We start from the raw sequence: 27,682 nt of genomic DNA, 5'->3' as shown, positions 1-27,682 counted from the left end.
GTTGGCTCCGAGGTTGGGGTACGATGCCGGTCCGACCCGGCAGACCCAAGGGTATTGTGAGGGTCTGCTGGGAAGGCTTGGCAGAATCCCCTGTCAGAAAGAGTTTCAACTCCCACCAGAACTTTGACAACGTACCGGCGGAGGCGGGGGACATTGAGTATGAGTGGACCATGTTTCGTGCCTCCATTGTTGAGGCAGCCGATGGAAGCTGTGGACATAAGGTGGTCAGTGCCTGTCATGGCGGCAACCCCCAAACGCGCTGGTGGACACCGGCGGTAAGGGATGCTGTCAGGCTGAAGAAAGAGGCCTATCGGGCCTTTCTGGCCTGTGGGACTCCGGCGGCAGCTGACAGGTACCGACTGGCCAAGCGGAATACAGCTTCGGTGGTTGCCGAAGCAAAAACTCGGGCGTGGGAGGAGTTCGGTGAGGCCATGGAAAACGACTTTCAGACGGCTTCGAAGAAATTCTGGTCCACCATCCGTCGTCTCAGGAGAGGGAAGCAGTGCACCATCAACACTATAGTGGAGATGGGGTGCTGCTGACCTCGACTCGGGACGTTGTGAGTCGGTGGGGAGAATACTTCGAAGACCTCCTCAATTGTACGACACGCCTTCCATTGAGGAAGCAGAGCCTGAGGACTCCGTGGTGGACTCATCTATCTCAGGGGCTGAAGTAACCGAGGTGGTTAACAAGCTCCTCGGTGGAAAGGCCCCGGGGGTGGATGAGATCCGCCCGGAGTTCCTTAGGGCTCTGGATGTTGTGGGGCTGTCATGGTTGACACGCCTCTACAACATTGTGTGGACATCGGGGACAGTGCCTCTGGATTGGCGGTCCCCCTTTTTAAGAAGGGGGACCGGAGGGTGTGTTCCAAATATAGAGGAATCACACTCCTCAGCCTCCCTGGTAAGGTCTACTCTGGGGTACTGGAGAGGAGGGTCCGTCGGGAGGTTGAAGCTCAGATCCAAGAGGAGCAGTGCGGTTTTCATCCTGGCCGTGGAACAGTGAACCAGCTCTACACTCTCTACAGGGTCCTTGAGGGTGCATGGGAGTTTTCCCAACCAGTCTACATGTGTTTTGTGGACCTGGAGAAGGCGTTCGACCGTGCCCCACAGGGAGTTCTGTGGAGCGTGCTTCGGGAGTACGGGGTACCGAGCCCCTTGATATGGGCAGTTGGGTCCCTGTACCACCGATGTCAGAGTTTGGTCCGCATTGCCGGCAGTAAGTCGGATTCGTTTCCAGTGAGGGTTGGACTCCGCCAAGGCTGCCCTATGTCACAGATTCGGTTCATAACTTTTATGGACAGAATTTCTAGGCGCAGTCGAGGCGATGAGGGGATTCGGTTTGGTGACCGCAGTATTTCCTCTCTGCTTTTTGCAGAATATGTGGTACTGTTGGCTTCGTCAGGGCGTGATCTCCGACTTTCATTGGAGCGGTTCGCAGCTGAGAGTGAAGCGGTTGGGACGAAGATCAGCGCCTCTAAATCTGAGACCATGGTTCTCAGTCGGAAAAGGGTGTAATGCCCTCTCCAGGTTGGGGAGGAGATCCTGCCCCAAGTGGAGGAGTTTAAGTATCTTGGGGTCTTGTTTACGAGTGAGGGGAGGATGGAGCGAGAGATCGACAGGCGGATGGGTGCAGCCTCCGCTGTGATGCGGACGCTGTATCGGTCTGTCGTGGTGAAGAGGGAGCTGAGCCAAAAGGCGAAGCTCTCGATTAACCGGTCGATCTTCGTTCCTACCCTCACCTATGGTCACGAGCTGTGGGTCGCGACCGAAAAAACAAGATCTCGGATACAAGCGGCCGGAACGAGTTTCCTCCGCAGGGTGTCTGGGCTCTACCTTAGAGATAGGGTGAGAAGCTCGGCCATCCGGGAGGGACTCAGTGTCGAGCCGCTGTTCCTCCACATAGAGAGGAGCCAGATGAGGTGGCTCGGGCATCTGTTTAGGATGCCTCCTGGTGAGGTGTTCCGGGCATGTCCCACCGGCAGGAGGCCCAGAGGACGACCCAGGACACGCTGGAGAGACTACGTCTCCCGGCTGGCCTGGGAACGCCTGGGCATCCCTCCGGCAGAGCTGGAAGATGTGGCTGGGGAGCGGGAAGTCTGGGCTTCCCTGCTGCACCGCAACCCGACCCGGATAAGCGGCGGATAATGGATGGATGGATGGATAATGAAGGCAACTTGAGCAAGTGGAACAAGTGATTTTATTGATGATTGTGGAAGGCACTGATTTCATAAGCACAGTTTCTTCTCACACCTTTTCCATTAACTACGATTAAAAAGACAACTGAAAAGCATAATGTTAACAAATGTTGTTCTAGGCCAGGGGTCTCAAACTAAATTTACCTGGGGGCCACTAGAGGCAGACTCTGGGTGAGGCTGGGCCGCATCAGGTTTTCCGCAAGAAAAAAATTCAAAATATCTAATCTTCTCAAATGTCTTTATTTTTATTTTTTAACACAAAATAAGATTTAAAAATAAATAAGGAATTAATAAGAAAATAAATAAGGAATTAATCAAATTAATCAGTAATCAATAATAATAATAATAATAATAATGAGTCAAATGTCTGTATTAAGAGTTCTTTAATAATATAATAATAATAATAATAATATTCCCTTTATTAGTCCCACAATGGGGAAATTCGAGATTCGAACCCAGGCCTCCTGGGGAGTCTGGGTCCTGAACGCGGCGCCTTAGATCACTCGGCCATCCTGGCAGCCCAATCTTCTTCTGAACATGAATTTTTGATTATTTCGTGGCGAGACAGAGGGGGAGGGTGGGAGGAGGAGATGAGGATTAGCTGTGAGGTAAGGATTAATTATGAAATACAACACAATTTCAAGGCTTTTGGCGGAAAGCGGGGAACATAGGACCCTTTTGGGGAAAAGCGGGGAACATCGGACTTATATTTAGAAAAAGGGTCCTATATTCCCCGGTCCCATACAAAGCGGGGAACATAGATACGCTCCCCATGAAGGCCATGGTGTTTCTATGGTAAGGACCGGGATGGCGAGCGCAAAAAGGCGACTGCTTACGGACCGTTGTTGTCATTTATTTTGACTACTTTTACAGAGAGAGATAAGGATAACTACAACCTATTTCATAATAACAGATAACTGCCCCTGGGACTCTCTGACACTAAACTGGTCGGGACCAAGTTTCATGAATGAAACCGAGTCTGTCTCCGCCAGCTTTCACAGGCACAGGCGAGAAATCATTTCCTTATTCAATCAAACAGCCGGCCAATTTTGCCGTAGTTCCGTCGTCTTGAATAAAAAAAAATATTGTTCATCACTTTTCACTACTATTACGAACATGGCATATCCTTTTGATGAGGATCCCATTGATGAAAGTGCAGCATTAACCCACAGAGAATTAACTACGTTGCGAGCGGATCATTAGACCCCGCATAGACGTATAATCATATCCTGACAACTATCTGTTTGAGTGATACAGTTTCACTTCATAGTCCATTTCTAAATCCATAACCTGCTATAATCCGTCCGCACATCTTCAACATCACCAGTCACAGTCTCATCCCAGCACACGAATGAACTTGCTGCTGTAACTCTCTGCTTACGTCAAGCCCGGCCGATGTCCCACCCTCGAGAGCCATATACTCCACCGTGATTAGTAGGTTCGTTCAGCTCCGCACAAAACACTGTAACGTGCCAGTCATATCAAATTCGCGGGCCGCACGAACATTAAACTTTCATAATAAGGCGGGGGCCGCAAACTATCATGCCGCGAGATTGAGACCCCTGTTCTAGGCAAAGGTAATTAATTTCATTGATAATGTTTGATATGAAAACAAAAAAAACTAATTATCACTCAGACACGTTGGTTCTTCTGGCGCTGATCACATTGGCTTAGTGTCAATAAAAGAGCTTTGCAAAATTAAATTTATAATATTTTATTCAAAATCACATTTACATCTTACCACAAAGAGTCAGTTCCTTCAGTTTTTTGTTGTCTTTTTTTTAAGCTTCAAGGATCGCTGCAATTCTCACCAGCACAATTGTGTCTCTCAGCACCCTTTTTAGAAAATAATTTTTTATCACAAACGCTGCAACTGAATGGCTTGTCTCCAGTGTGTGTTGTTGTGTGGCTCGTTAAATGCGAAACTCTTTCCACAAACTGAGCAGGAAAAGGGTTTTTTGCAGCGTGTATTCTTGTGTGTTCTGTTAATCGTGACTTTTGAGAGAAACTTTTCCTCCAAATTGAGCAGAAAAAAGGGTTTTCTCCGCTGTGTGTTCTTGCGTGCCTTGTTAAATGAGAATTTTGGGAGAAGCTTTTACCACAAACTGAGCACGAAAAGGGTTTTTCTCCAGTGTGCGTTCTTGTGTGTTTTGTTAACGTTGCATTTTGAGAGAAGCTTTTGCCGCAAACTGAGCAGGAAAAGGGTTTTTCACCACTGTGTGTTCTTGTGTGGCTTGTTATATGCGACTTACGATAGAAACTCTTTCCACAAACTGAGCAGGAAAAGGGTTTTTCTGCAGAGTGTATTCTTGTATGTTCTGTTAATCGTGACTTTTGAGAGAAACTTTTCCTACAAACTGAGCAGAAAAAAGGTTTTTCTCCACTGTGTGTTCTTATGTGGCTTGTTAAATGCGACTTACGATAGAAACTCTTTCCACAAACTGAGCAGGAAAAGGTTTTTTTTGCAGCGTGTATTCTTGTGTGTTCTGTTAATCGTGACTTTTGAGAGAAACTTTTCCTCCAAACTGAGCAGAAAAACGGGTTTTCTCCACTGTGTGTTCTTGCGTGCCTTGTTAAATGAGAATTTTGGGAGAAGCTTTTACCACAAACAGAGCACGAAAAGGGTTTTTCTCCAGTGTGCGTTCTTGTGTGTTTTGTTAACGTTGCATTTTGAGAGAAGCTTCTGCCGCAAACTGAGCAGGAAAAGGGTTTTTCACCAGTGTGTGTTCTTGTGTGGCTTGTCAAATGCGACTTACGAGAGAAACTCTTTCCACAAACTGAGCAGAAAAAAGGTTTTTCTCCACTGTGTGTTCTTGTGTGACTTGTTAAATGTACCTTTTGAGAGAATTCTTTGCCACAAACTGAGCAGGAAAAGGGTTTTTCTCCACTATGTGTTGTTGTGTGTTTTATTAAATTAAACTTTCCAGAGAAGCTTTTGCCACAAACTGAGCAGAAAAAAGGTTTTTCTCCACTGTGTGTTCTTGTGTGCGGTTTTAAAGACAACTTTGAAGTTAATGAGTCAGTGTGACATGCCCTTTCACCCTCGGCTTGCCCATCATCATCATCATCGTCATGAGCGTCCGATAATGTGTCCTCATTATGTGCTTGTGATGGCCCCCAGTGGTCTTCATCACCTTCTGTTGTCACATGATGACTTGAACTGCTGCTTGGAGGCTCCGCCCCTCTGTTGTCCTCACTCACATCCTTGTTTTCATCTTCAGTCTTTATAGGGAGAACGTTCACTGGTGACTTGTTGATCTCCTCCTCCTCCTCCTCCTTTTTGATGTGAGTCAAGTCTGGCTCCTCTTTCACAGAACGGAGATCGTTTTCACTGACGTCTGAAGGACACAAAGACAAACACACATTTTGTTTGGTCAAGTCAAAGCTCATGCGGCGACTTTGTCTTATATTGTTTCTACCGTGCTACCTTGACTTGTGCCTACCGCATATGGAGCAATGCGTGCGACCCCGATTTGGACCGGACCATGGGGGTATTTCACAAAATTACGTCCTACGATGTAAACCTCCCTTTTCTACCAGCACAGCTGTGATAAACGAGCATCTGAAAAGGAAGCATGTTGCGGCTGATGCCGATTTCATTCCTGACATAGTCACAGACGTTTCTGGAAGCAAGCTGAAGTTAGCACACACAGGCTATTGTGTGCGTCTGATGGAACACCTGTTGTGGGACCCTAACTTATTAATGGGGGCCACTGGGGGCCATCGCAACATAATGTCATTGATAGAATAGAAATCCTTCAAGTGAAATATGTTTACAAGTATTTCTTTTTGCATAGAGATAGTTTCATCGTGGGTATCGTATTTTCACGACCATAAGGCACACTTCAAAGTCTTAAATCTTCCCCAAAACAAACGAGACGCCTTGTAATGTGACACGCCAATTATATGGACTGAGAAACTCTCTCGACCATGGGCTTGTTCCCCTTGAGGTGTTTCAGAGGGCATTTTAGCACACACTGCTGGCCAAAGTCTGAGACATCTATGCTTCAAATTGACTGTGACATAAACATGATGTGAATACGTTCTTTGGCTGATGCTGCAGGAGAAAGCGGGACAAAAGGGCAGCTGTCCACGATGTTGTAGTCTGTCTTATCATTCATGTTATTGCAAGCAAGATACATCACAGGTTTAGACTACAGACTGCAAAAATATAAATAAAAACACACTACCCAAAGCACACGACTCACATTTCTCTAACCAGCCATCTGATTGGCTGAGGCTCCCAGAATGCATCAGTACTGTTCTTGTGTTGTTTTTATTTCTTATGAGGATATGAATGGCATGAGAGATGCATGTTTTGTGATAATTTTATTTCTTTGTTTCATTGTTTGCTTGTAAGATGTTCAGAGATATTTATGGTTTTGATTTGAAACCATGACTCTATGGTGTGGTGACCAGTGAAATCCCTCCCCTGACAATCTCAACAAATCCGCACTTGATCTCTGTGCTTCTATTTGTTAGAGGAGACGAATGAAAGATCGCGTCGTTTTTTAAAGTAGCGCTGAATGGATCCCCTGCTTGAAAACGGCAGTCTGTTCGGCACGAAAGCGGAAGAACAGGACACACCCCGCTGTGATATGATTGGCTGCTGGCCGTGTGGGGCACTGTCATCAACTCACCGACAGATGTCACCATTTGCGATGCAAATCATTGTCATATTCTTCTAAACATCGGAAAAACTTAAGATTTAAACCGTATGCAAATGAACAAACATTTTAGTTCCCAAACATGAACTTGACAGATGAATTAAACTTAACTTTTGTTTCTGGTTTTGTTGAAACATCTGCCACCATGTTGTCGGTTGGACAGTATTCCAAATGTCATGCCATGTCATTATCCACACCGCTTATCCTGTACTGGGTCGCGGGAGGGTGCTGGAGCTGACGTGATAAAGTTTTTCTTAATGTCAACATATTTGCACCTTTGCCTTTTACAGGCTTTTTCGCCAGTGCTATGGTGCCTTGATTGTCCTCAAAAACAATTAGTCGCTCTTTATTTTTTTGCATGAGATATTTTTTTTTTATCTCCCAAGGGGATATTTCACGTGGATTGAGCTCTTAAGTAACTAAAAAAGTAAAAGAAAAAAATAATTAAGGTTCTTTAAGAATATGAATATGCAAGAAATAAATCTCTCAGATCAACATTTCACATTGTCGTTTGTCAAATGTTGATAAATTGTATTTTTCATTCGGGATTTGTCTGTTGTTTTTCATTTATTTGCACATCACTATTTAAGTATTTTTTTCTTTTACTATTCTTTACCTCTATCAGTATTTAATTCGATTTTCATGGAATTATTTAAGCTTGCTTATGTAATACTACAATATTTATTCATTTTCTTTAATACATAAAAATTATTTCAATATTTTTTAATTATTTTTATTTAAATCTTGAATATTTGTCAACATATTTGTTCATTTAAATATGAGTGCAATTATTTTATTTATTTATTGCAATAATTAATACTTAAAATTTCATTCATTATTTTTTATCTTTCAAAATTCGTTCAATATTTATTAAATGTTTCTATATTTATTATGAATTTAATTAACTCAGTATGTGGTTGTGAATTTTAAATTGAAATATGTCGCTGTTTTATTATGTAAATGTTAGAGTGTTAAAAAATATTTCGGTATTTATTTAGGTACTTAAATATTTAATTATTCGTTTCAGTATTCATTAAATTACGGTGATTCACTTTTGCAATTCAGACGCGCAGCAACGAACTGCGTAATGCGGATCCTCTCCTCCGTGGTGACGAAAAAAAAGAAGCGGGAAGATTTACGAAAGCAGGAACAAACCGTGCATCAGCAGAGCGATAAATACACTGTGTTCAGGAGGCGCACACGATATTTGTGCCTTTCTTCATTTTTACTTTGTTTATTAATGTACATTGTTTGCATTAGCCTCAAGGACTCATTCGGCGTGTATGTATTTGTAGTTTTCACTGTCACGTGATTTCCTAACGCCATCAAAGGAAGAGAAATAAAAAAAGAAAATCTGGACATCAGTCTGAATCGTGGCCTTTTCGCTGGACCGGTGTAGCTACACTCTTGACATTCCAAAATCTTTGAGAGAAACTGAGACTACTTGCATTTATCTTTCATTTTCTATTTAAAGTTCAACTTCTAGTTCAGTTTTTTACAGCGTAATGAAGGCCAGTTGAGCAAGTGGAACAAGTGATTTTATTGATGATGGTGGAAGGCACCGATTTCATAAGCACCGTTTCTTCTCACACCTTTTCCATTAGGTACGATTAAAAAGACAACTGAAAAGCATAACGTTAACAAATGTTCTTCCAAGCAAAGGCAATTAATTTTATTTATGTTTGATATAAAGCCACTGATAGTGTAGTGGTACACTTGCCCAAGTTGTGTGCAGGCAGTGTGGGTTCAGTTCCCACTCAGTGACGGTGTCTATGTCTGCCCTGTGACTGGCTGGTGACCAGTTCAGGGTGTAGTATAAAAACAAAAAAAATCATCATCACTCAGACACAATGGTTCTTCTGGCAATGATCACATTGGCTTCGTGTCAATAAAAAAGCTTTGCAAATTTCAATTTATTATATTTTATTCAAAATCACAAAACCACAAAGAGTCGGTTCCTTCAGTTTTTTTGTCCTTTTTTTAAGCTTCAGATCGCTGCAATTCTCACCAGCACAATCGTGTTTCTGAGCACTCTGTTTAGTGGCGAATTTTTTAGCACAAACGCTGCAACTGAATGTCTTGTCTCCACTGTGCGTTCTTGTGTGGATTCGTAAATTTGACTTTACAGAGAAAGATTTACCGCAAACCGAGCAGGAAAAAGGTTTTTCTCCACTGTGTGTTCTTGCGTGCCTTGTTAAATGAGAATTTTGGGAGAAGCTTTTACCACAAACTGAGCAGGAAAAAGGTTTTTCTCCATTGTGTGTTCTTGTGTGGCTTGTTAACGTTGAGTTTTGAGAGAAGCTTTTACCACAAACTGAGCAGGAAAAAGGTTTTTCTCCAGTGTGCTTTCTTGTGTGCGTTTTTAAACTTGACTTTTGAGAGAAACTCTTGCCACAAACTGAGCAGGAAAATGTTTTTTCTCCACTGTGTGTTTTTTTGTGCAGTTTTAAAGACAACTTTGAAGATAATGAGTCAGTGTGACATGCCCTTTCACCTTTAGTTTGCTCATTATCATCATCATCGTCACGAGCGCCTGATAATGTGTCCTCATTATGTACTTGTGATGGCCCCCAGTGGTCTTCATCACCTTCTGTTGTCACGTGATGACTTGAGCTGCTGCTTGGAGGCTCCGCCCCTCTGTTGTCCTCACTCTCATCCTTGTTTTCATCTTCAGTCTTTATAGGGACAACGTTCAGTGGTGACTTGTTGATCTCCTCTTCCTCCTCCTCCTTTTTGATGTGAGTCAAGTCTGGCTCCTCTTTCACAGAACAGAGATCATTTTGTCTGACGTCTGCAGGACACAAAAAGACAAATTTGGTTTGGTCAAGTCAAAGCTCAGGCGGCGACTTTGTCTTATATAGTTCCTACCGTGCTACCTTGACTTGTGCCTGCCGCACACGAATCAATGCGTGCGACCCCGATTTGGACCGGACCATGGGGGCATTTCACAAAATTACGTCCTACGATGTAAACCTCCTTTTAGCAGCACAACAGTGATAAACGAGCATTTAAAAAGGAAGCACGTTGCGGCTGATGCCCGATTTCATTCCTGACATAGTCACAGACGTTTCTGGAAGCGAGCTGAAGTTAGCACACACAGGCTATTGTGTGCGTCTGATGGAACACCTGTTGTGGGACCCTAACTTATTAATGGGGGCCACTGGGGGCCATCGCAACATAATGTCATTGATAGAATAGAAATCCTTCAAGTGAAATATGTTTACAAGTATTTCTTCTTGCATTTCGAGATAGTTTCATCGTGGGTATTTTTTTGCTTCCATTATAATCTGGATGCCTAAAAGAATTAAAGGGGCCCTGGCATCAGAGTCGCTATTTATTGCATGATTTACGTTTGGGGGTTTTTTTTGCCCAAAATGACATTTAGCCTGCAAGTACATTCCAACATTCCCCTTTTTATTTTTTATAAAATTTCTGTTTTTAAATTAATTTGAAAACAACATTATGTTTGAAGAGTCAAAATCCCTACACATAAGCATTAAGCAACAACACTTTCACTGTGACTTTCATGTTGACATATTTGAATAATGACTGTATATTTTAAAGTTATCCAATATGTATTCAAATTCGACTAAGATCCACCATAATATTTGAAGAGTTCACTGAATTATTTTAGAACTGCAACGATGCTTAACAGCCATAGGGTGTCAGTAATGAGTAACAAAGTAACACAACATTGTCATTTGCATAAATTACCAAGAACTATGAGTTGCGGGGGAGATGCAAACCACCTGGGCCACAGGAACTTTATGACCGGGAAATAAATGTTCCTGGCCTTGTTGGTAGAAAAGGGGGTTGTGACGTTCTCCCTTTTTCAGCCCATAGTAAGCCAAAGATGCAGATGCATTCCTTGCAGCATGCGCTTGTTCACTGATGAGATCCGTGCAACCCTGGATGGATGCATTAAATGTATTTTAAATGTTTGGATGGGGTGAAACTACGCACATGTGCACAAAACAGTGCAGATCCACCGGAGGTTCATTGACTCTCACCCGACGAAGGCAGTACAAAGTTAATAAATAAATAAGCCCATTACGTGCTTGATATTTTTTAAAAACTTAATATTTTGTGTTTTATCCACTAAAATTGATCAACCGCCATTGATGTTTTCGCCGCAGTGTGCACATTTTTTAGAGTCAAGCAGAATTCCTTCCGGAAGGAATTGCTTGAACAAGATATAAATACCAGAAAATGTAAAATGTTAAATAATCAGTTGAAATTTTATTAAAAAAAAAAAAACATGGAGTCCACCCCCCACTATTGGTTATTCTTTGGCATATATTTTCTGCACTGATTTCATTTGGCAAAAACAAATGTTCAGCAGACCTGCAAGTAAACGGCAATATTTAAAAATAAAGCGGCAATAACCTTGGACGCATTTCCCCAAACAACTTAATGTTGTGATGCATATTTTTAACGATAGAAAGTCGTTCTTGACAAAGCAAATGAGAGTAAAACGTGTACAAACCTGCTTTGTGTGGCACAACACGAGGCTGGTTGCAAACTTCGTCCAGCAGTTGAAGATGTTGTTCGTTCTCTTCTTTTATTCCACAAAGTTCCTCTTTGTACTTGGGTGTCGTTCTTTCACACATTTTCAAATGATAATTCCAAAAAATCCGCACTTGATCTCTGCTTGGCGATGAGTCATGTGCCTCTTTTCGTTAGCGGCTAGCTAGCTAACAAGGTAAGCTAACTACGCCGAAAAGCATCAACGCGCGAAAATGAGGTTATCGGGACACAAAGACTTAATGAATTATGTCGTAGTCCTTTAGAGTAGCACTGGACATCCTTTGAGAAATTTACAGTCAGTTCCACACTAAATCAGAAGAATTTAGCGGTGGGTGTTTTTGTTCCGGTGTGGACGGGTCGGTGGATGTGGTCAAGGTCCTTCGGAAGCTGCGCGCTTGCTAATGACGTCATGCTTTAAGCACGTATTTTTCAAATATATTTCTTTGCCTCTGTGTTTGTTTTTACACCTGGCTGTTCTCTTTTAATATATATTCTATGTAAGATTTTAATTCGGTTGATAAAAAAATGTAACAAAATAATTAAAATAACGCCACAAAAGCGAGTCAGCTCCGACGTCACTTCCCCCTATGCCCGGAGAAGCCGCTGCTGGAACAGCAGTGGGAAGGTTACGTTTCTCCTACCGAACGAAGCAACAATGCTGCTGTTCAATCGGGCTGCAAGATTGTATGGATATAATGTCTGCATATACTCGCAGTGCCTCTCAATTATTTCACGCCCGCCCCTACCAAGAAGAAAAAGATTCGCGCCCCCCCACCACCATTTTTTTCTGTCTTTGTATATTGAGATTAGATTGTCAATAAAATATCCCTTAACTAACCTACATTGATAAGAAATTTAATTTCGAGAACTATTATCGTGAGGATCTCGAAGCTCAGTACTCTGTTGTGCAAATATTGATGAGATGACAAATATTTGTCATGTCATGTCATTATCCTCACGGCTTATCCTGAACAGGGTCGCGGGAGAGTGCTGGAGCCTATCCCAGCTGACTACCGGCGAAAGGCGTACTACACCCTGAACTGGTCGCCAGCCAGTCACAGGGCAGACATAGACACCGTCACTGAGTGGGAACTGAACCCACGTTGCCTGCACACAACTCAGGCGAGTGTACCACTACACCATCAGTGACATGATAAATATTTACTAATACGTTTTTTGCCAAAAACTTTATTAACATTAACAGTTATTAATACGTACATAATATAGAAAAGACAAAAAGAAGAGCCAGGGGGATTTTAAACAAAAATTCTATATGAATAACATAAAGCAACAGCTTTAGTATTGTTGGAGTTGAGTCACCGTGGAAATGAGAAGTATTTAGTAAATCAACTTTTAAAAGCCAAACTTACGCCAATGCGTGTTCGGTTTTTGTACTCAAGAAGAAAAGGGTCAAATAAAGACTCAACAACTGATTAGAGTTCCGATATTTAGTTTCTTCCATTTCTGGAGTTCAGGAAATAGTACAAAGACAGATATCTGGGTGGCTTTTTCTTAATCTCACGAGAAACTGCACTCGGGCGAGCACAGTCAAAAAATGTGCACCATCTTTCAGCCCAGCTTCAGTTTTTATAGGAGTTTTTTATGTTCGAGTAATGTAGGTTGAATCGGTTGAATCGGTCGTCCTCGCTCCCTCCCACGGCACGGGTCCACGTCCAAGGCAAGGTCCTCCCCTGGTTAGTCATCGTCTGGATAGTTGATTCCTGTCTGGTCCCCAAGACTGGCACGTCAAGGCTGGCCTTCTCCGGCGGGCAGTCTCTCCGTCTCTCCAGCTGGCATTGTTCTGGAATCTTGTCGGTGTGCATGTGTACGTGTGTATGGGCACATGTATATGCAGGTATACGTGTATGTGCATGTGTATGTGCAGGTGTAAGGGTGTGTCTGTGTATATGCATGCGTATGTGCATGTGCTCTGATCTCCAATTGTTCCGTCTTTCAGAATGTGTTTTTTTATAGCGTCTGCGTGAGTCCTCCAGTGCCCAATTTGGTATGTTTGCATCTCTACAGCCAATGTGGAGAATGTGCTTCGTCGTATTTGACCATGAAGTGCTGTGAATGTGAATGCAAGTCATGGAAATGCTATGTGTGCAAATTTGTTCTCACTACCCAAAATTTCAATAAAGTTCACATATTTAAACTAAGTACTATAAATTTAGCATATGAGAAAAATATAATAAATCAGAAAACAGGACTACAATCCCAGTTATTCTTGTGACCCGTGCTTCTACTTTCATCTGATAAATGCTTTTTGTTTCATCAATGTTTAACATATTCCGTAAATATGAACCTGCTAAATTAAATAATTGACCTTCTGTCCCGTAAGTGTTTAAAATAATGCCAGCAATCATAATACAATCCTTCATTTATTGCAGTCGTCTTATCATTGCAGTTGTCAGGGTCGCCGGTCGGCGAGGAGGAGGTGGACCCAGAATGCGAGGAAGCTGGAGAAGGTGTAACTTAAGCAATTTATTAGGGGACCAAAATAATGACAGACAACGGGGCAGGGTGCAAAATAAGAAAGACGAACTTAACGTGGCAAACTGGATCACAAGAGTGAGGAGCAAGGACAGGGACAAATGCTAGGGGGCGAGAGCGGGGGCGAGAGCGGGGGCGAGAGCGGGGGCGAGAGCGGGGGCGAGAGCGGGGGCGAGAGCGGGGGCGAGGACAAGACCATGAACGAGATCAGAGAGCGGTCGTGACAGTCCGTAACGGAGCAATGCACTCACAATGAGTTGTTGGAGTGAGGTGTTCAAATAGTCCAGTAATTAGGGGAGCAGATGGGCATCAGGTGTGTGAGGGTAACGGGGAACAGGTGCGTGGCTGGTGGGGAACGAGTGCTGGAGGGAACGTCCCACTCAGCTGACTAAATAAACAGAATGAGCACATGGCAGGAAGGTGAAGAAAATAATAACAAAAACACTGACATGACCGACACGGGTTATGACAGCAGTATTTTTTATCATTGCAGCATTTTATTAATTTTCCCTCTGTACCATATAGACAGACATTCGGAGTGTTTCCTTACACTTGTAAATGTTGTGGGATGTAAGTGTGTATATACACATGGGGATTTGTGTGTTTACGTATATACTGTGTATATTCGCATAGGTTTGCTTTTTCTGAATGTCTGCTGCTAATGTTATACATTAACGGCCACATTGCACCGCCGCCTCGGTGTGATCTATATCTTTGCTGCTGTAACACTGCAAATTTCCCCATTGTGTGACTATTAAAGGACATCTTTATCGTTATCTTTAAAAACCTTGTGTTGGTGCTTGCAAAATAATTTTCCATAAGATTAAGATTGAACAAAATGGTGAAACAAAAATTTAAAAAGTAAATACTGTAACTATTAAACATTGAATACTAAATTATTCCTAAAACAGATCAATGAATCTTGAAATTAATAGTGAATTATTGTAGTTTAATGAATACTGAAACGAATAATGAAATATTACAGTCCTTAAATAAATACCGAAATAACAAATAAATAAAACAGTGACATATTTTAATTTGAAATTCGCAATCACATCGCAACCTGTCGAAAAACCCTGTAAAAAGGCAAAGGTGCAAATATCTTGACATAAAGTATCACTTTATCATGTCAACTGTTAATAATAGGGAAATACATTTGGAATACTATCCAACCAACAACATGGTGTCAGATGTGAAAACAAAACCAGCAACAAAAGTAAAATTCAATACATCTCTCAAGTTCATATTTGGGAACTAAAATGTTTCTTCATGTGCATCTTGGGTTTTTCTCTATGTTTAGAAGATAACGATGATTTGCATCGCAAATGGTGACATCTGTCGGTGAGTTGGTGACAGTGCTCCACAAAGCCAGCAGCCAATCAAATCACAGCGGGGTGTGTCCTGATCTTCCGCTTTCGTGAGGAACAGGAAATCCTTTCAGTGGGACTTTCTTTCATCTCGTCGAACAAAGAGAAGCACACGAGTTATCGCCAAGCAAAGACCAAGTGCGGATTTTTTGGAATTATCATTTGAAAATGTGTGCTAGAACGACATCCAAGTGCAAAGAAGAACTTTGTGGAATAAAAGAAGAGAACGAGCAACATCTTCAACTGCTGGGCGAAGTTTGCAACCAGCCTCGTGTTGTGCCACACAAAGCAGGTTTGTACACGTTTTACTCTCATTTGCTTTGTAAAGAACGACTTTCTATCGTTAGAAATATGCATCCCAACATTAAGTTGTTTGGGGAAATGTGTTCAAGGTTATTGCCGTTATATTTTTAAATGTTGCCTTTTATTTGCCAGTTGGCTGAACATTTGTTTATGCCAAATGAAATCATTGCAGAAAATAAATGCCAAAGAAAAAAACAATAGTGGGGGGTGAACTCCATGTTTTTTTCCCAGTTTAAAATTTGAACTGATTATTTAACATTTTACATATTCCGGTTTTTAAATGGTGTGAAACAAAAAAAGTTTGTCCACTGTTGGAGTTGAGCCACCGAGAAAATGAGAAACATTTAGTAAATGAATCTTCAAAGCCAAATTACTCCAATGCCTGTTCGTTTTTGTACTCAAGAAGAATAGGGTCAAATAAAGACTCAACAACAGCTGATTAGGGTTGCGATATTTTAGTTTCTTCGATTTCTGGAGTTCAGGAAATCGTATCTGGGCGGCTTTTTCTTAATCTGACGAGAAACTGTACTCAGACGAGTACAATCGAAAAATGGCGCTCTGATCTCAGCCCAGCCTCAGATTTTATAGGAGGTTTTCTATGTCAAGGGTCATGTAGGTTGAATCGGTCATCCTTGCTCCTTCCACGTCCAAGGCTGACCTTCTCAGGCAGGCGGCAGTCTCTCGGTCTCTCCTGCTCACATTCCCCTGTAATCTCGTCAGTGTACAGATTGTGTGGTGTATTTTTTCCCAGATCAGATTATGTTTTTGGTGTTCTTGATCGCGTCCCTGTGACGTCCTCCCCTGCCCAACTTGATATGTTTGTATCTTCTATGGCCTATGTGGAGAATGTGTTTAGTCGTATTTGTCCATGAAGTGCTATCTGGTTTGTCATCAGTTTGACCTGAGCAGACTGAATCTGTTTGTTCTGAATGAGAGTGTGGGTCATGAAAATACTATGTGTGCAATTTTGAGGTCTTACATTTAAACTTAGTCATATAAATTTAGCATATGAATGCATCAGTAAACACCATGACTACAATCCCAGTCAATCTCATCTATGCACTGCACTTCTACTTTCATTTGATAAATGCTTTTTGTTTAATCAATGTTGAACATATTCAATAAATATGAAGCTGCTCAATTAAATAATTGACCTTCTGTCCCGTAAGTGTTTAAAATAATGCCAGCAATCATAATACAATCCTTCAATATTCATGTCAGGTGTGGCCAATCCCGATAAGAAGGGAAGGCCGGAGAGAGGGGACACCTTTCCCTTTTTGCATTTTGGGGAGACTTCTTTTGACATCAGCACGTGACAAAAATAACCAAAATGGCTGTGTCAGAGAATTTTTTTCCATCACCAATTCTGCCATGCTCGGCGACCTGTCTGGAGGGAAGCTGAGCCAGACCCACACATCAACAACAAAATATACCACATTTTTGGCGTCACAAATAGGATTCTTGCTCCATTGAGGGTCTCAGGGTACTGGGGCACAGGCGTTCAACAGCCGGCCGGCTGAACTTCAGGTGAGATGCTTTTACTCACAATGGGTGTTGTGCGCCTGTGTCCAAGCGGTCGGGGCTTTTGGGGTCGTTAAAGAGAGCTTGTGCGTGGGTCTGCTGGCTGATTAGTCGTGGAAAATGTCCCTGTGTTAGTTTCAATTATAGTTTTAACAAGAGGGCTCTATAATGATTGATTAAGACATTAAAAGATGTCAAAGTAACCGCACTGTGAAAGAACATACGGAAATGTATAAAAAAATAAATAAATAAATGAAAAAAAATAATGATAGGAACTATGTAAATGGGGACTAGCGCGGGAGAAATGTGCAGAAGGTAAAGAAAAGAAAGGTCTAGTGGTTAAAGAAATGAGAACTAAGAAGTGTAAAATTATAGCTATCAACAACATAGTTGTGAATAAGCTCAGTTTGAGCACAGACCCCGGCCAGGGTGTAAATTTTAGCGGGAAAATTATTAGCTGGAAATAGAAATAATGAAGAGAAGCGCGCTTCCACGTATCGTATTGGGCACTTTGGGGCATGGAACACAGTAAGGATCGAGGCGTACCGTTGTGTGGAGAGCTGTTCAGATACGTACCCTGTGATTACTCGTGTTCTGGTCGGATAATTCTGTCAGGGTCTTGCCAGCGAAACGCTGGGAAGAAGGTGGCAGGACTCTCCAAACGCGGACACAGGAAAATCAGTTTAACAAAGAGTGTTTATTGATTCACAATAGTGGAAGTCCAATCATCAATTAAGGCAAATATATCTATCTTAGCATTACATCCGTCGATAAATCAGGAGAAAACACAAAGCTCTGGCGGAGAAAAGCTCACACCAGGAAGGAGATAAACGACGGAACGAAAAGCGCTTGCACAGGCAAGGAAAAGGAAAAACGATCAACATAAATAGCTTGCCAAAAGGGCAAGAGGGAAAACCAATTGGAGAAAACGAGGAACAAAAAGAGACCGAGCAATAGCTGGCAAAACGTGGAACACAGAGATAGCAAGAGCAAAAATGCATGAACATGAGAACAATCGATACCAGGGTCATGAACGTGAGCAGTGCAGGAAAATTATCCGACGCCGGGCAGTCAGTGTAGGTGGCTTAAATAGTGTGTGTAATTAGTCAGTGGATGGATGTCAGGTGCGGCGCCGGTGGGCTGGTCTCCCGCTCGTGATGACGCGGGCGGAGTCGGTCGTCGGAGGAGACGCCCCTGCTCAGCTGAGAAACATAAACAAAAGTGCACATGGCAGGGAGGTGACGAAAACAACAACAAAACAGGCGTGACCGGCACGGGTCATGACAACCGGGGGAAGCAGTTAATCCAGCAGCCGACGCATGCAGCTCCCATTGCGTCTGCTCTTTCCGTTTCCGCTGCTCCTGGGCCAGGTTCTGGTGGCGCAGCGCCACAGCAGGATTGTTGTCCGCACCTGCCGGTCAACAAGGTCACGTTACAGAAGTAGGGGTGGTTATAGACATGGATTGTGAGTGGGACGTGCTCTTGCTGTGGGTTGTTGGGTAGCTGGGTGATGAGCGGTCCAAACCGAGCCACTTCCTGAAATGTACCATCCTGTGGTCCAGCGCCATGCCAGTCACAAAGAGGTCCACTAGCACGGGGGCGCCATCGCTACCCCCTCCTCCGACAACGCTTCTATGGCTTCCAAATGCACAGTTGACGCCTCAACCCGATTGGGACCCCATTCCACGATAGGGGTGCCCGCGGAGCCTCAGCATTCAACGACCGGCTGGTCTTGGTATTCCGGTGACGATTGATGGACAACAGTTTTTGATGGTGGAACAAGATATTCCACGTTTTGCAAGCTCCTTCTGCATATCCCAGTGAGCAACAACACTGTCATGCTTGTGGGACTCTTGAGATTGGCCGAGTCACTGCCATGGACCGAACCCGCACCTGTGAAACAAACACTGGAATTCGAGTGGGACTGAATTTGACTGTGCACTTCCGCCGGGGGAAGCATATGTTGTCCTCCGTTCCAGTAGACTGGGCAGCTCTGAGACCAGGGTCTCCATCTTCCCGCAGCTGGTACGTCCTGTTCCTGCTCTGGTCTGCGCGGTGTAGCCGCCTCCACCCATTCAAAACACCAATTGGTCCTTTGCATTGAACACTGAGTTCTGATTATTTGGTTTGTCAGGATACATTCACCCAATTTCGAGGGTCAGAAGTGCATCTTGCATTAGGATTATGTATTTGTGATGTCTACCGGTGCTGCCTCGCATATGTGCCTTGCCCCAGAGCAGAGGAAACGGTATGAATTGTCTCTATTTGCTGAGCCACAAATCACATTAACTATCGGTGCGCATCATCATACTAAAGATTTCGGCCCATTGGTGAAGACTTTTGGCAGAGTTAATTTCAGATGTAGAAACTCCGTCACTAGCAGGGTGTGGTGTTTCAGCACCCATTCCGAATTCTTCTGTTACGGAACAGTTTCCGAATTTCTTGACAGTATGGTAGACAGTGAATGGGTCACTCTGAAGCGAAAGCTCTGTTTGCGTCTCTGCCAGAGGGGTTGTGGACCCGGGGTCTGACTGACAGCTTCTCCAATTTGTTTTTGCTATATCTGCAAAAGTTTTTATATTATTATTGTGCTTACGGGTTAATAGAAGGTCACAAAAACATGGACCTCTTAAACAGGAAAACGTGAGTTCAGTGGTAACAGAGTTGTGTCTATGCTGGCAGTTTAGCAGGAAGCCACAAAAACAGATGCACGTCTTGAACCGTGTTTGACAGGAAACCGTTTAGCTCGCATTTAACAAAAGTGTGACCCAAACATGTCTTGTAAGCTGAAACCGTTCGAACAACAGGAAGAGTGTGGACGGGTGTGATGAAGTCGAAGTGTTCATGTTTTTCCATTCTTTATGAGTTTGCATATACAAATTGCTTTGCTGTGCTTCAATAAAACGCCGCACAGGAGCGGGAACGCTTTTCTCTTTGCCGGACTGCTCCTCCTCAATCTTGGCTGGGTGATTCATTTGTGCAGGCTTGTCTCGTTTTTTTACAATAACTTCTCTGACATATCTTGTTCAAGCAATTCCTTCTGGAATGATTCAAACTGACTCTAAAAACTCTGCACACTACGGCAAAAATATCAATGGCGATTGATAAATTTTAGTGGATAAAACACAAAGGGTTAAGTTTTTTAAAAAAATCAAGTACGTATTGGTCTTATTTATGAACTTTGTACTGGCTTACAATGGTCTTAAAAAGGGAACACGTCACAACCCCCTTTTCTACCAACAAGCCCAGGAACATTTAGTTCTATCTCGAAATGCAAAATGAAATACTTGTAAACATATTTCACTTGAAGGATTCCTATTTTATCAATGACATAATGTTGCGATGGCCCCCAGTGGTCTGCATCATTATGTTCGGGTCCCACAACAGGTGTTCCATCAGACGCACACAATAGCCTGTGTGTGCTAACTTCAGTTCGCTTCCAGAAACGTCTGTGACCATGTCAGGAATTAAATCGGGCATCAGCCGCAATGTGCTTCCTTTTTAAATGCTCGTTTATCACTGTTGTGCTGCTAAAAGGAGGTTTACATCGTAGGACGTAATTTTGTGAAATGCCCCCATGGTCCGGTCCAAGTTGGGGTCGCACGCATTGCTCCGTGTGCGGCAGGCACAAGTCAAGGTAGCACGGTAGAAACAATATAAGACAAAGTCGTCGCATGAGGTTTGACTTGACCAAACCAAATGTGTGTTTGTCTTTTTGTGTCCTGCAGACGTCTGTGAAAACGATCTCCGTTCTGTGAAAGAAGAGCCAGACTTGACTCACATCAAAAAGGAGGAGGAGGAGATCAACAAGTCACCACTGAACTTTTTCCCTATAAAGACTGAAGATGAAAACAAGGGTGAGCGTGAGGACAACAGAGGGGCGGAGCCTACAAGCAGCAACTCAAGTCATCACGTGACAACAGAAGGTGACGAAGACCACTGGGTGCCATCACAAGCACAAAATGAGGACACATTATCATGCTCTCCTGATGATGATGATGACGATGATGGGCAAGCCAAAGGTGAAAGGGCATGTCACACTGACTCATTAACTTCAAAGTTGTCTTTAAAACCGCACACAAGAACACACAGTGGAGAAAAACCCTTTTCCTGCTCAGTTTGTGGCAAGAGTTTCTCTCGAAAGTCAAGTTTAAAAAGGCACGCAAGAACACACAGTGGAGAAAAACCTTTTTCTTGCTCAGTTTGTGGAAAAATCTTCTCTCAAAACGCAACGTTAACAAGTCACACAAGAACACACAGTGGAGAAAAACCTTTTTCCTGCTCAGTTTGTGGCAAAGGATTCTCTCAAAAGTCTCATTTAACAATCCACACAAGAACACACAGTGGAGAAAAACCCTTTTCCTGCTCAGTTTGTGGCAAGAGTTTCTCTCAAAAGTCGCTTTTAACAATCCACACAAGAACACACAGTGGAGAAAAACCCTTTTCCTGCTCAGTTTGTGGCAAAGGATTCTCTCAAAAGGCACATTTAACAATCCACACAACAACACACAGTGGAGAAAAACCCTTTTCCTGCTCAGTTTGTGGCAAGAGTTTCTCTCGAAAGTCGCCTTTAACAATCCACACAAGTGCACACAGTGGAGAAAAACCCTTTTCCTGCTCAGTTTGTGGCAAGAGTTTCTCTCGAAAGTCGCTTTTAACAATCCACACAAGAACACACAGTGGAGAAAAACCCTTTTCCTGCTCAGTTTGTGGCAAAGGATTCTCTCAAAAGGCACATTTAACAATCCACACAACAACACACAGTGGAGAAAAACCCTTTTCCTGCTCAGTTTGTGGCAAAGGATTCTCTAAAAAGGCACATTTAACAAGGCACACAAGAACACACAGTGGTGAAAAACCTTTTTCCTGCTCAATTTGTGGCAAGAGTTTCTCTCGAAAGTCGCATTTAACAATCCACACAAGAAGACACAGTGGTGAAAAACCTTTTTCCTGCTCAGTTTGTGCCAAGAGTTTCTCTCAAAAGTCGCATTTACGAAGCCACACAAGAACACACAATGGAGACAAGCCATTCAGTTGCAGCGTTTGTGCTAAAAAATTCTTCACTAAACAGGGTGCTGAGAGTCACAATTGTGCTGGTGAGAATAGCAGCGATCCTTGAAGCTTGAAAAAAATAAAACAAAAAACTGAAGGAACTGACTCTTTGTGGTAAGATGTAAATGTGATTTTGGATGAAATATAATATATTTAATTTTGCTAAGCTTTTTTATTGACATTAAGCCAATGTGATCCGTGCCAGAAGAAGCAATGTGTCTGAGTGATGATTTGTTTTGGTGTTTACATCAAACATGTAAATAAAATTAATTGCCTTTGCCTGGAACAACATTTGTTAACATTATGCTTTTCAGTTGTGTTTTTAATCGTATTTAATGGAAAAGGTGTGAGAAGAAACTGTGCTTATGAAATCGTTGCCTTCCACAATCATCAATAAAAATCACTTGTTCCACTTGCTCAACTGGCCTTCATTACGCCGTGTGAAAAGGTGAAAAACTAAACTAGAAGTTGAACTATAAAAAGAACAAAGCTCACCCCTATGCTTGGAAGGGGGGTGGTGACTATCCAAGTGGGGGGACTATGCATGAACTTTCGGGTGTGGGTTGCCGCGGTACGCGACCCCTGCATCATAGGACTGGACTTTCTACGAACAGCCCAGTGCGTCCTTGACCTGGGGAGGAACACGTTGGCTTTTCCAGGAGGCCCCACAGTTGAAATGGTGCGCCCTACACAGCCTGAAAAGTCATTCCTTCCGACGTTGAGCGCAGCCTTTGCACAGCAGGAGTCTGATCCCACCCATGAACCGCTGGCTCCTATGACTTCTCCACCCACATCAGATGCCCACATTGATGAGCATTCCTCTCCCCCGGCCCCGTGGTCCATGACAGGTGGAGTGGACAGATTGACGGCAGTGCGCGAAGTGTGGAAGCGCAACAGTGATGGTTTAGAACCCAAGCAACAGGACGAGCTGTGGCAACTGTTGTGGGACTTTAAGGACATTTTTGCGCTGACAGAAGAGGAGGTGGGCCGAACAGACTTGGTGCAGCACAAAATTGACACGGGGATGCACGACCTATCAAAGCACGCCCCCGCCGCCTTCCCCTTGCACATCAGGCAGAAGTGGACAGCGCAATTGAGGAGATGCTGAAAGCTGGTATCATTGAGCCATCTGACAACCCTTGGGCCTCAGGGGTTGTCAAGGTAAAAAAAAAAAAGACAGTGAAGAAAAGGTTCTGTGTGGACTATAGACCCTTAAACAGCGTGACCAAGAAAGACTCCTATCCACTGCCCCGCATTGATGAGACTCTGGATCTGGTGTCTGGATCGTCCTGGTTCTCCTCATTAGACCTGCGCAGTGGATATTGGCAGGTGCCTCTCAGCTCGGAAATCAGGCCAAAGACTGCTTTCTGTACTGACAAGTGCTGCTTCATGAGAAGAGAGCTTGAGTTCCTGGGACACAAAGTTGGAAGGGAAGGCATTAGCACTTTGGAGGAGAAAGTGCGAGCCGTGAGGGACTGGCCTACTCCCAGCAACCCGCGTGAACTGAAGAGCTTCCTTGGGCTGCCATCCTATTACAGGCGATTCGTGCGGGGTTTCTCATGTCTAGCTGCACCGCTTTTCTACCTGCAGCGGAAGGATACTGATTTTGACTGGACTCCCGAGTGCAGACGGGCCTTCAGCACGCTAAAGAAGGTGCTGATGGAGGCACCCATTCTCGTCCCCCCAGATGCCAACCTGCCGTTTGTCCTGGACACTGATGCCAGCAATGTCAGAATTGGGGCGGTTTTGAGTGAAGTGGGGGCAGACGGGGAGAGAGTAGTGGCATACTTCAGCAAAACCTTGAATAAGGCTGAACGGCGTTATTGTGTCACACAAAGGGAACTGCTGGCAATTGTGAGAGCCATTAGCCATTTTCGATATTGTCTGTCGGGTTTCCCCTAATTGTACACACTGACCATGCGGCACTCCAGTGGCTATTGTCTTTTAAGGAGCCTGAAGGACAGATTGCACGCTGGCTTGAAGAACTGGCCCCATATGTCTTCCAAGTTGAGCACAGGGCTGGAAATCACTATGCCAACGCTGACGCTATGTCTCGACGCCCTTGTGCTCTTTCTGGCTGCCGCTTCTGCGAGAAGAGAGAGACCCGAGAGAAGGAACTTTGTGGTGATGAGCAAAGTCCCGCACATGATCATGTCGACCCCGTATGTAGGAGGTCAAGGTTGTGGGGGCACCTGAATAGAGGAAGCAGCAGCAACAGGATGTTGACCTCCGACCTGTATTGCAGTGGGTTGAGTCGGGTCGAAACCCTAAGTGGGAGGAGGTCGCTGGACACTCGCCTGCCACTAAAGGACTGTATTCAAAGATTGGGACTCTTCAGGTCAAGGATGGGGTGCTCCAGAGAGCTTGGAAGGAGCCTGCTACTGGGGTGGATAGATGGCAGGTGGTCGTCCCCAGGGCTCTGAGAGAGGCTGTGTTGAAAGCTTCTCATGGGCCTGCAGGGGCAGGACACTTTGGTGTGTCGAAAACACTTCGCAGACTCCGGCAAAGTTTCTATTGGAGCCAACTAAGGCGAGATGTTGAGGACTTTTGTCGCCGTTGTGACCTCTGCACCGCGCACAAGGGTCCACCAGGCCGGTCTCGTGCCCACCTCCAACAGCTAGCAGTGGGCGCTCCTATGGAGAGGATTGCCGTGGACATAATGGGCCCATTTCCACACACTGACAAAGGCAACCGTTATGTCTTAGCTGCTCTGGACTATTTTACGAAATGGCCCGAAGCATATGCCATCCCCGACCAAGAAGCAGAGACTGTTGCAGACGCGCTGGTTGAAGGCATGTTTACAAGGTTTGGGGCAGCTGTGGTCATTCACAGCGACCAAGGGAGAAACTTTGAGTGTTCACTGCAATGTGTGAGCGACTGGGCACGAGGAAAACGCGCACAACACCTCTGCATCCTCAAAGTGATGGGCTCATTGAGCGCTTTAATAGGACCTTGGCAAAACAACTCGCAATTCTCATAGCGGAGCACCAACGAGATTGGGACAGGCATCTCCCTCTGGTTTTGTGGGCCTACAGGTCCGCTGTACAGGATTCCACTTCATGTACACCTGCCCTGCTCATGCTGGGGCGTGAGCTACGGACACCGGTGGAAATGGCTTTTGGCAGACCCCTGATACACCAGCCGAGCCACCAGGACCAGAGTATGCCAGGAGACTTCAAGAAAGGTTGGAGTCAGCACGTGTCTTTGCTCGCGACCATTTACAGAAGGCAGGTGTAAGGCAGAAAAGGAATTATGACATGAAGGCCAGAGGGACGGACTTTAAGGCTGGAGACCTGGTTTGGGTGTCCAGCCCAAAAAGGAAAAAGGGCAGGTGTCCTAAATTGGACAGGCACTGGGTGGGGCCGTGTGGCGTGCTGGAGAGGATAGGAGAGGTGGTGTATAGGGTGCAGCTGCCACCTGGTGGCAGACGGGTAGCCCTCCACAGAGACAGACTGGCCCTATATAGAGGTGGTGCCGTTCCACAGCAGCAGTCTGGGTCGCGGACACACTCACAGTGGGTTTTGAATCCCAACCCTCCAAGACGGCGGATTGTACCTCCACTCCCACCCCCATAGGCGGCTACAGTTGAGCACTCATCGCCTGATGCTACACTGGCTGTTCCGAGCGGACATGGCTTGGGGCGGCCTCAGCGACAGAGGAGACCACCGGGTCACCTCAGTGACTTTGTTGAATGACGCCCTCGGGACGAGGTTCTTGATAAAGGGGAGGGCAGTGTAACGACTTTGTAAATAGTTCAAGGGTTCTGTGTTTTCCTCTTTTCTGTGGAGGCTGTGAAGGCAGCAGGGGAGTGAACGTTATGTTGTTGTCGTTGTTGTTGTTGTTAAATCACTCGAGGCGCCTGAGGATAATCCTCAGAAGCGCAAGACTCGCGTGTGGGAGTAGCGGGGGGAATGGCTGACGTAGAGTTGGGGGCAAGAGATGACGGGGTGATAGTTATAGATGAAGTGGGGATGCTACGACTGGCCCGTGCCACCCGTGCAGGCGGAGAGAGCCCAAACAGATTCTGCAGACGAAGCCTTGTATGTCCATTGAATATCGGGACAGGCCGGAGCAGCTCCTGTGGAACCCCCGTCGACAGGCGGCACAGTCGATGTCGCCCGCCCTAAGAAGAAGAGATCGGAGATGCAGGACGGGCAATGCAGCTCCGATAAGGGGAAAGGGCGCCTCCCACGACGCGAGTCTGAGTGTAGTAGCCAGGATTCGCAGGGCTCCTCCATGAAGAAGCCCTTCGCGGGACACCTCGAGAAGGTTCCTGGTCTTTGTCCCGCTGTTGTTGTCGTTGTGTTTGGTTGTGGTCTGATCGGCGTGGTTGCGGCCAACAGCAGCCGTTTTTGGCTTAATAATGGATGGATGGACAAATTGGCCTGACTTATTATACAACGTTACAGTATTTTTCGTTCAGCGCTCAACAACAACTTACGTCATCATCAAGTTACCCAGGGGGCACCACTGCATTCTCAATGAGAAACGACTACAATCAACACATCACATCTGTTAAAACCGAAGAACAAAGTTGAGCCTTGATTGAACTCGAAAGGAGTAACACCGAGTGCCTGTTGAAGTAACTATTCCAGACCACGCCCATAATGGCATAAAAATGATGTATGAGTTAGTGAAGGACGTGTTTGTTGAAAAGTAGTTATATTACATTTGGAAGCAGATATTAACAAAGGAAAAACGACTGGTTATTTGATTTTCATTTTAAAAAATAAATTCCCAAATGAAATACAGCTTGTTTGTTTTCTGCAACAAGGAAGGAAACATCTCAAAACAGTTTGAATTTAAAATTTTGTTTCGACTACGAAAATAGAATATCACACGAGCAAAAATGGAAAAACGGCTTTTCTATTTATTTGAGATTCCTGGAAGTGGTCAGAGAGGGACAAATTGAAAGAATGCAATTGCGTTTTCTCGCCTGCAGGTGGCAATATTTTCCACAGTTTTGAATGAGTGAAGACGGGTTTTCTCGCCACCTACTGTTTAATAAACAACGACTGTTAACCTTTGTGGTATATTATTGTTGGAGATGTGCGGGTCTGGCCCAGGTTCCCTCCGGACAGGTCGACAAGCAAGGCTGGAGTGGTGATATAAAAAAACTTCTGAGACACTCCGGTGGTTGGAAAAAGATTGATTGGTGTCAAATTGGCTGATGCCAGAAGTTCCCCCAAGAAAGGGTGTGTGTCCCCCCCCCCCCCCCCCCCCCGGCCCCCTCTCGAGCCTTCCCTTCTTATAGGGAAAGCTAACAAAAGATATAAATATCCAGTTCTCCCCTGTTACATATGCATTCTCATCCTACTTGCCCTTACATGGCCATCCAAAACCCTCAAGGACGAGAACAGATGTGGACTCCCCTTATGTTGCTCCTCTGCGCCATCTCGTCTAACCCGGGACCCATTCCTGTATATCCATCCTTTGATAAGTCGGGGACCCCTGTCGAAATCCCTGACCTGACATAAACTATGTTGAGGCCCACTGCAGTTCAGAATCGTAACTCATTGTAGTGGCGGCTCAACGCAAGATTATACATTCACCAG

The 27,682-nt window shown here is 44.4% G+C and overlaps 2 protein-coding genes across 2 annotated transcripts in view; both read right to left on the bottom strand.

Annotated features, from left to right (window-relative positions):
• The window catches only part of LOC148341703 (uncharacterized), a 169,027-nt gene that overhangs the window by 115,236 nt on the left and 26,109 nt on the right, over nucleotides 1-27,682 (bottom strand). The window lies entirely within an intron of this gene.
• Nucleotides 3,986-25,700, bottom strand: LOC148341705 (uncharacterized). The gene is made up of 2 exons (XM_088283480.1): nucleotides 25,661-25,700; nucleotides 3,986-5,331 (listed from the first exon to the last, which is right to left on the bottom strand). Exons 1-2 carry the CDS (start codon nucleotides 25,698-25,700, stop codon nucleotides 3,986-3,988), a joined length of 1,386 nt encoding a protein of 461 aa, XP_088139606.1.

This window comes from Idiotropiscis lumnitzeri, chromosome 2 (genome assembly GCF_059441095.1).
Source record: "Idiotropiscis lumnitzeri isolate Australia: NSW breed Sydney's pygmy pipehorse chromosome 2, RoL_Ilum_1.0, whole genome shotgun sequence".
In the NCBI taxonomy this organism is placed as follows: domain Eukaryota; kingdom Metazoa; phylum Chordata; class Actinopteri; order Syngnathiformes; family Syngnathidae; genus Idiotropiscis; species Idiotropiscis lumnitzeri.
The sequence above is the reverse complement of the archived record's forward strand: the minus strand, read 5'-3'. Positions and strand labels throughout refer to the sequence as shown.

Excerpts from the sequence above, each read along its gene's own strand:
- LOC148341705 (XM_088283480.1), bottom strand. The coding sequence starts at position 25,700 with ATGGGGGTGGGAGTGGAGGTACAATCCGCCGTCTTGGAGG. Across the intron at positions 5,332-25,660 it reads ACAATCCGCCGTCTTGGAGG|GTGATGAAGACCACTGGGGG; the intron begins GTTGGGATTCAA and ends TGACAACAGAAG.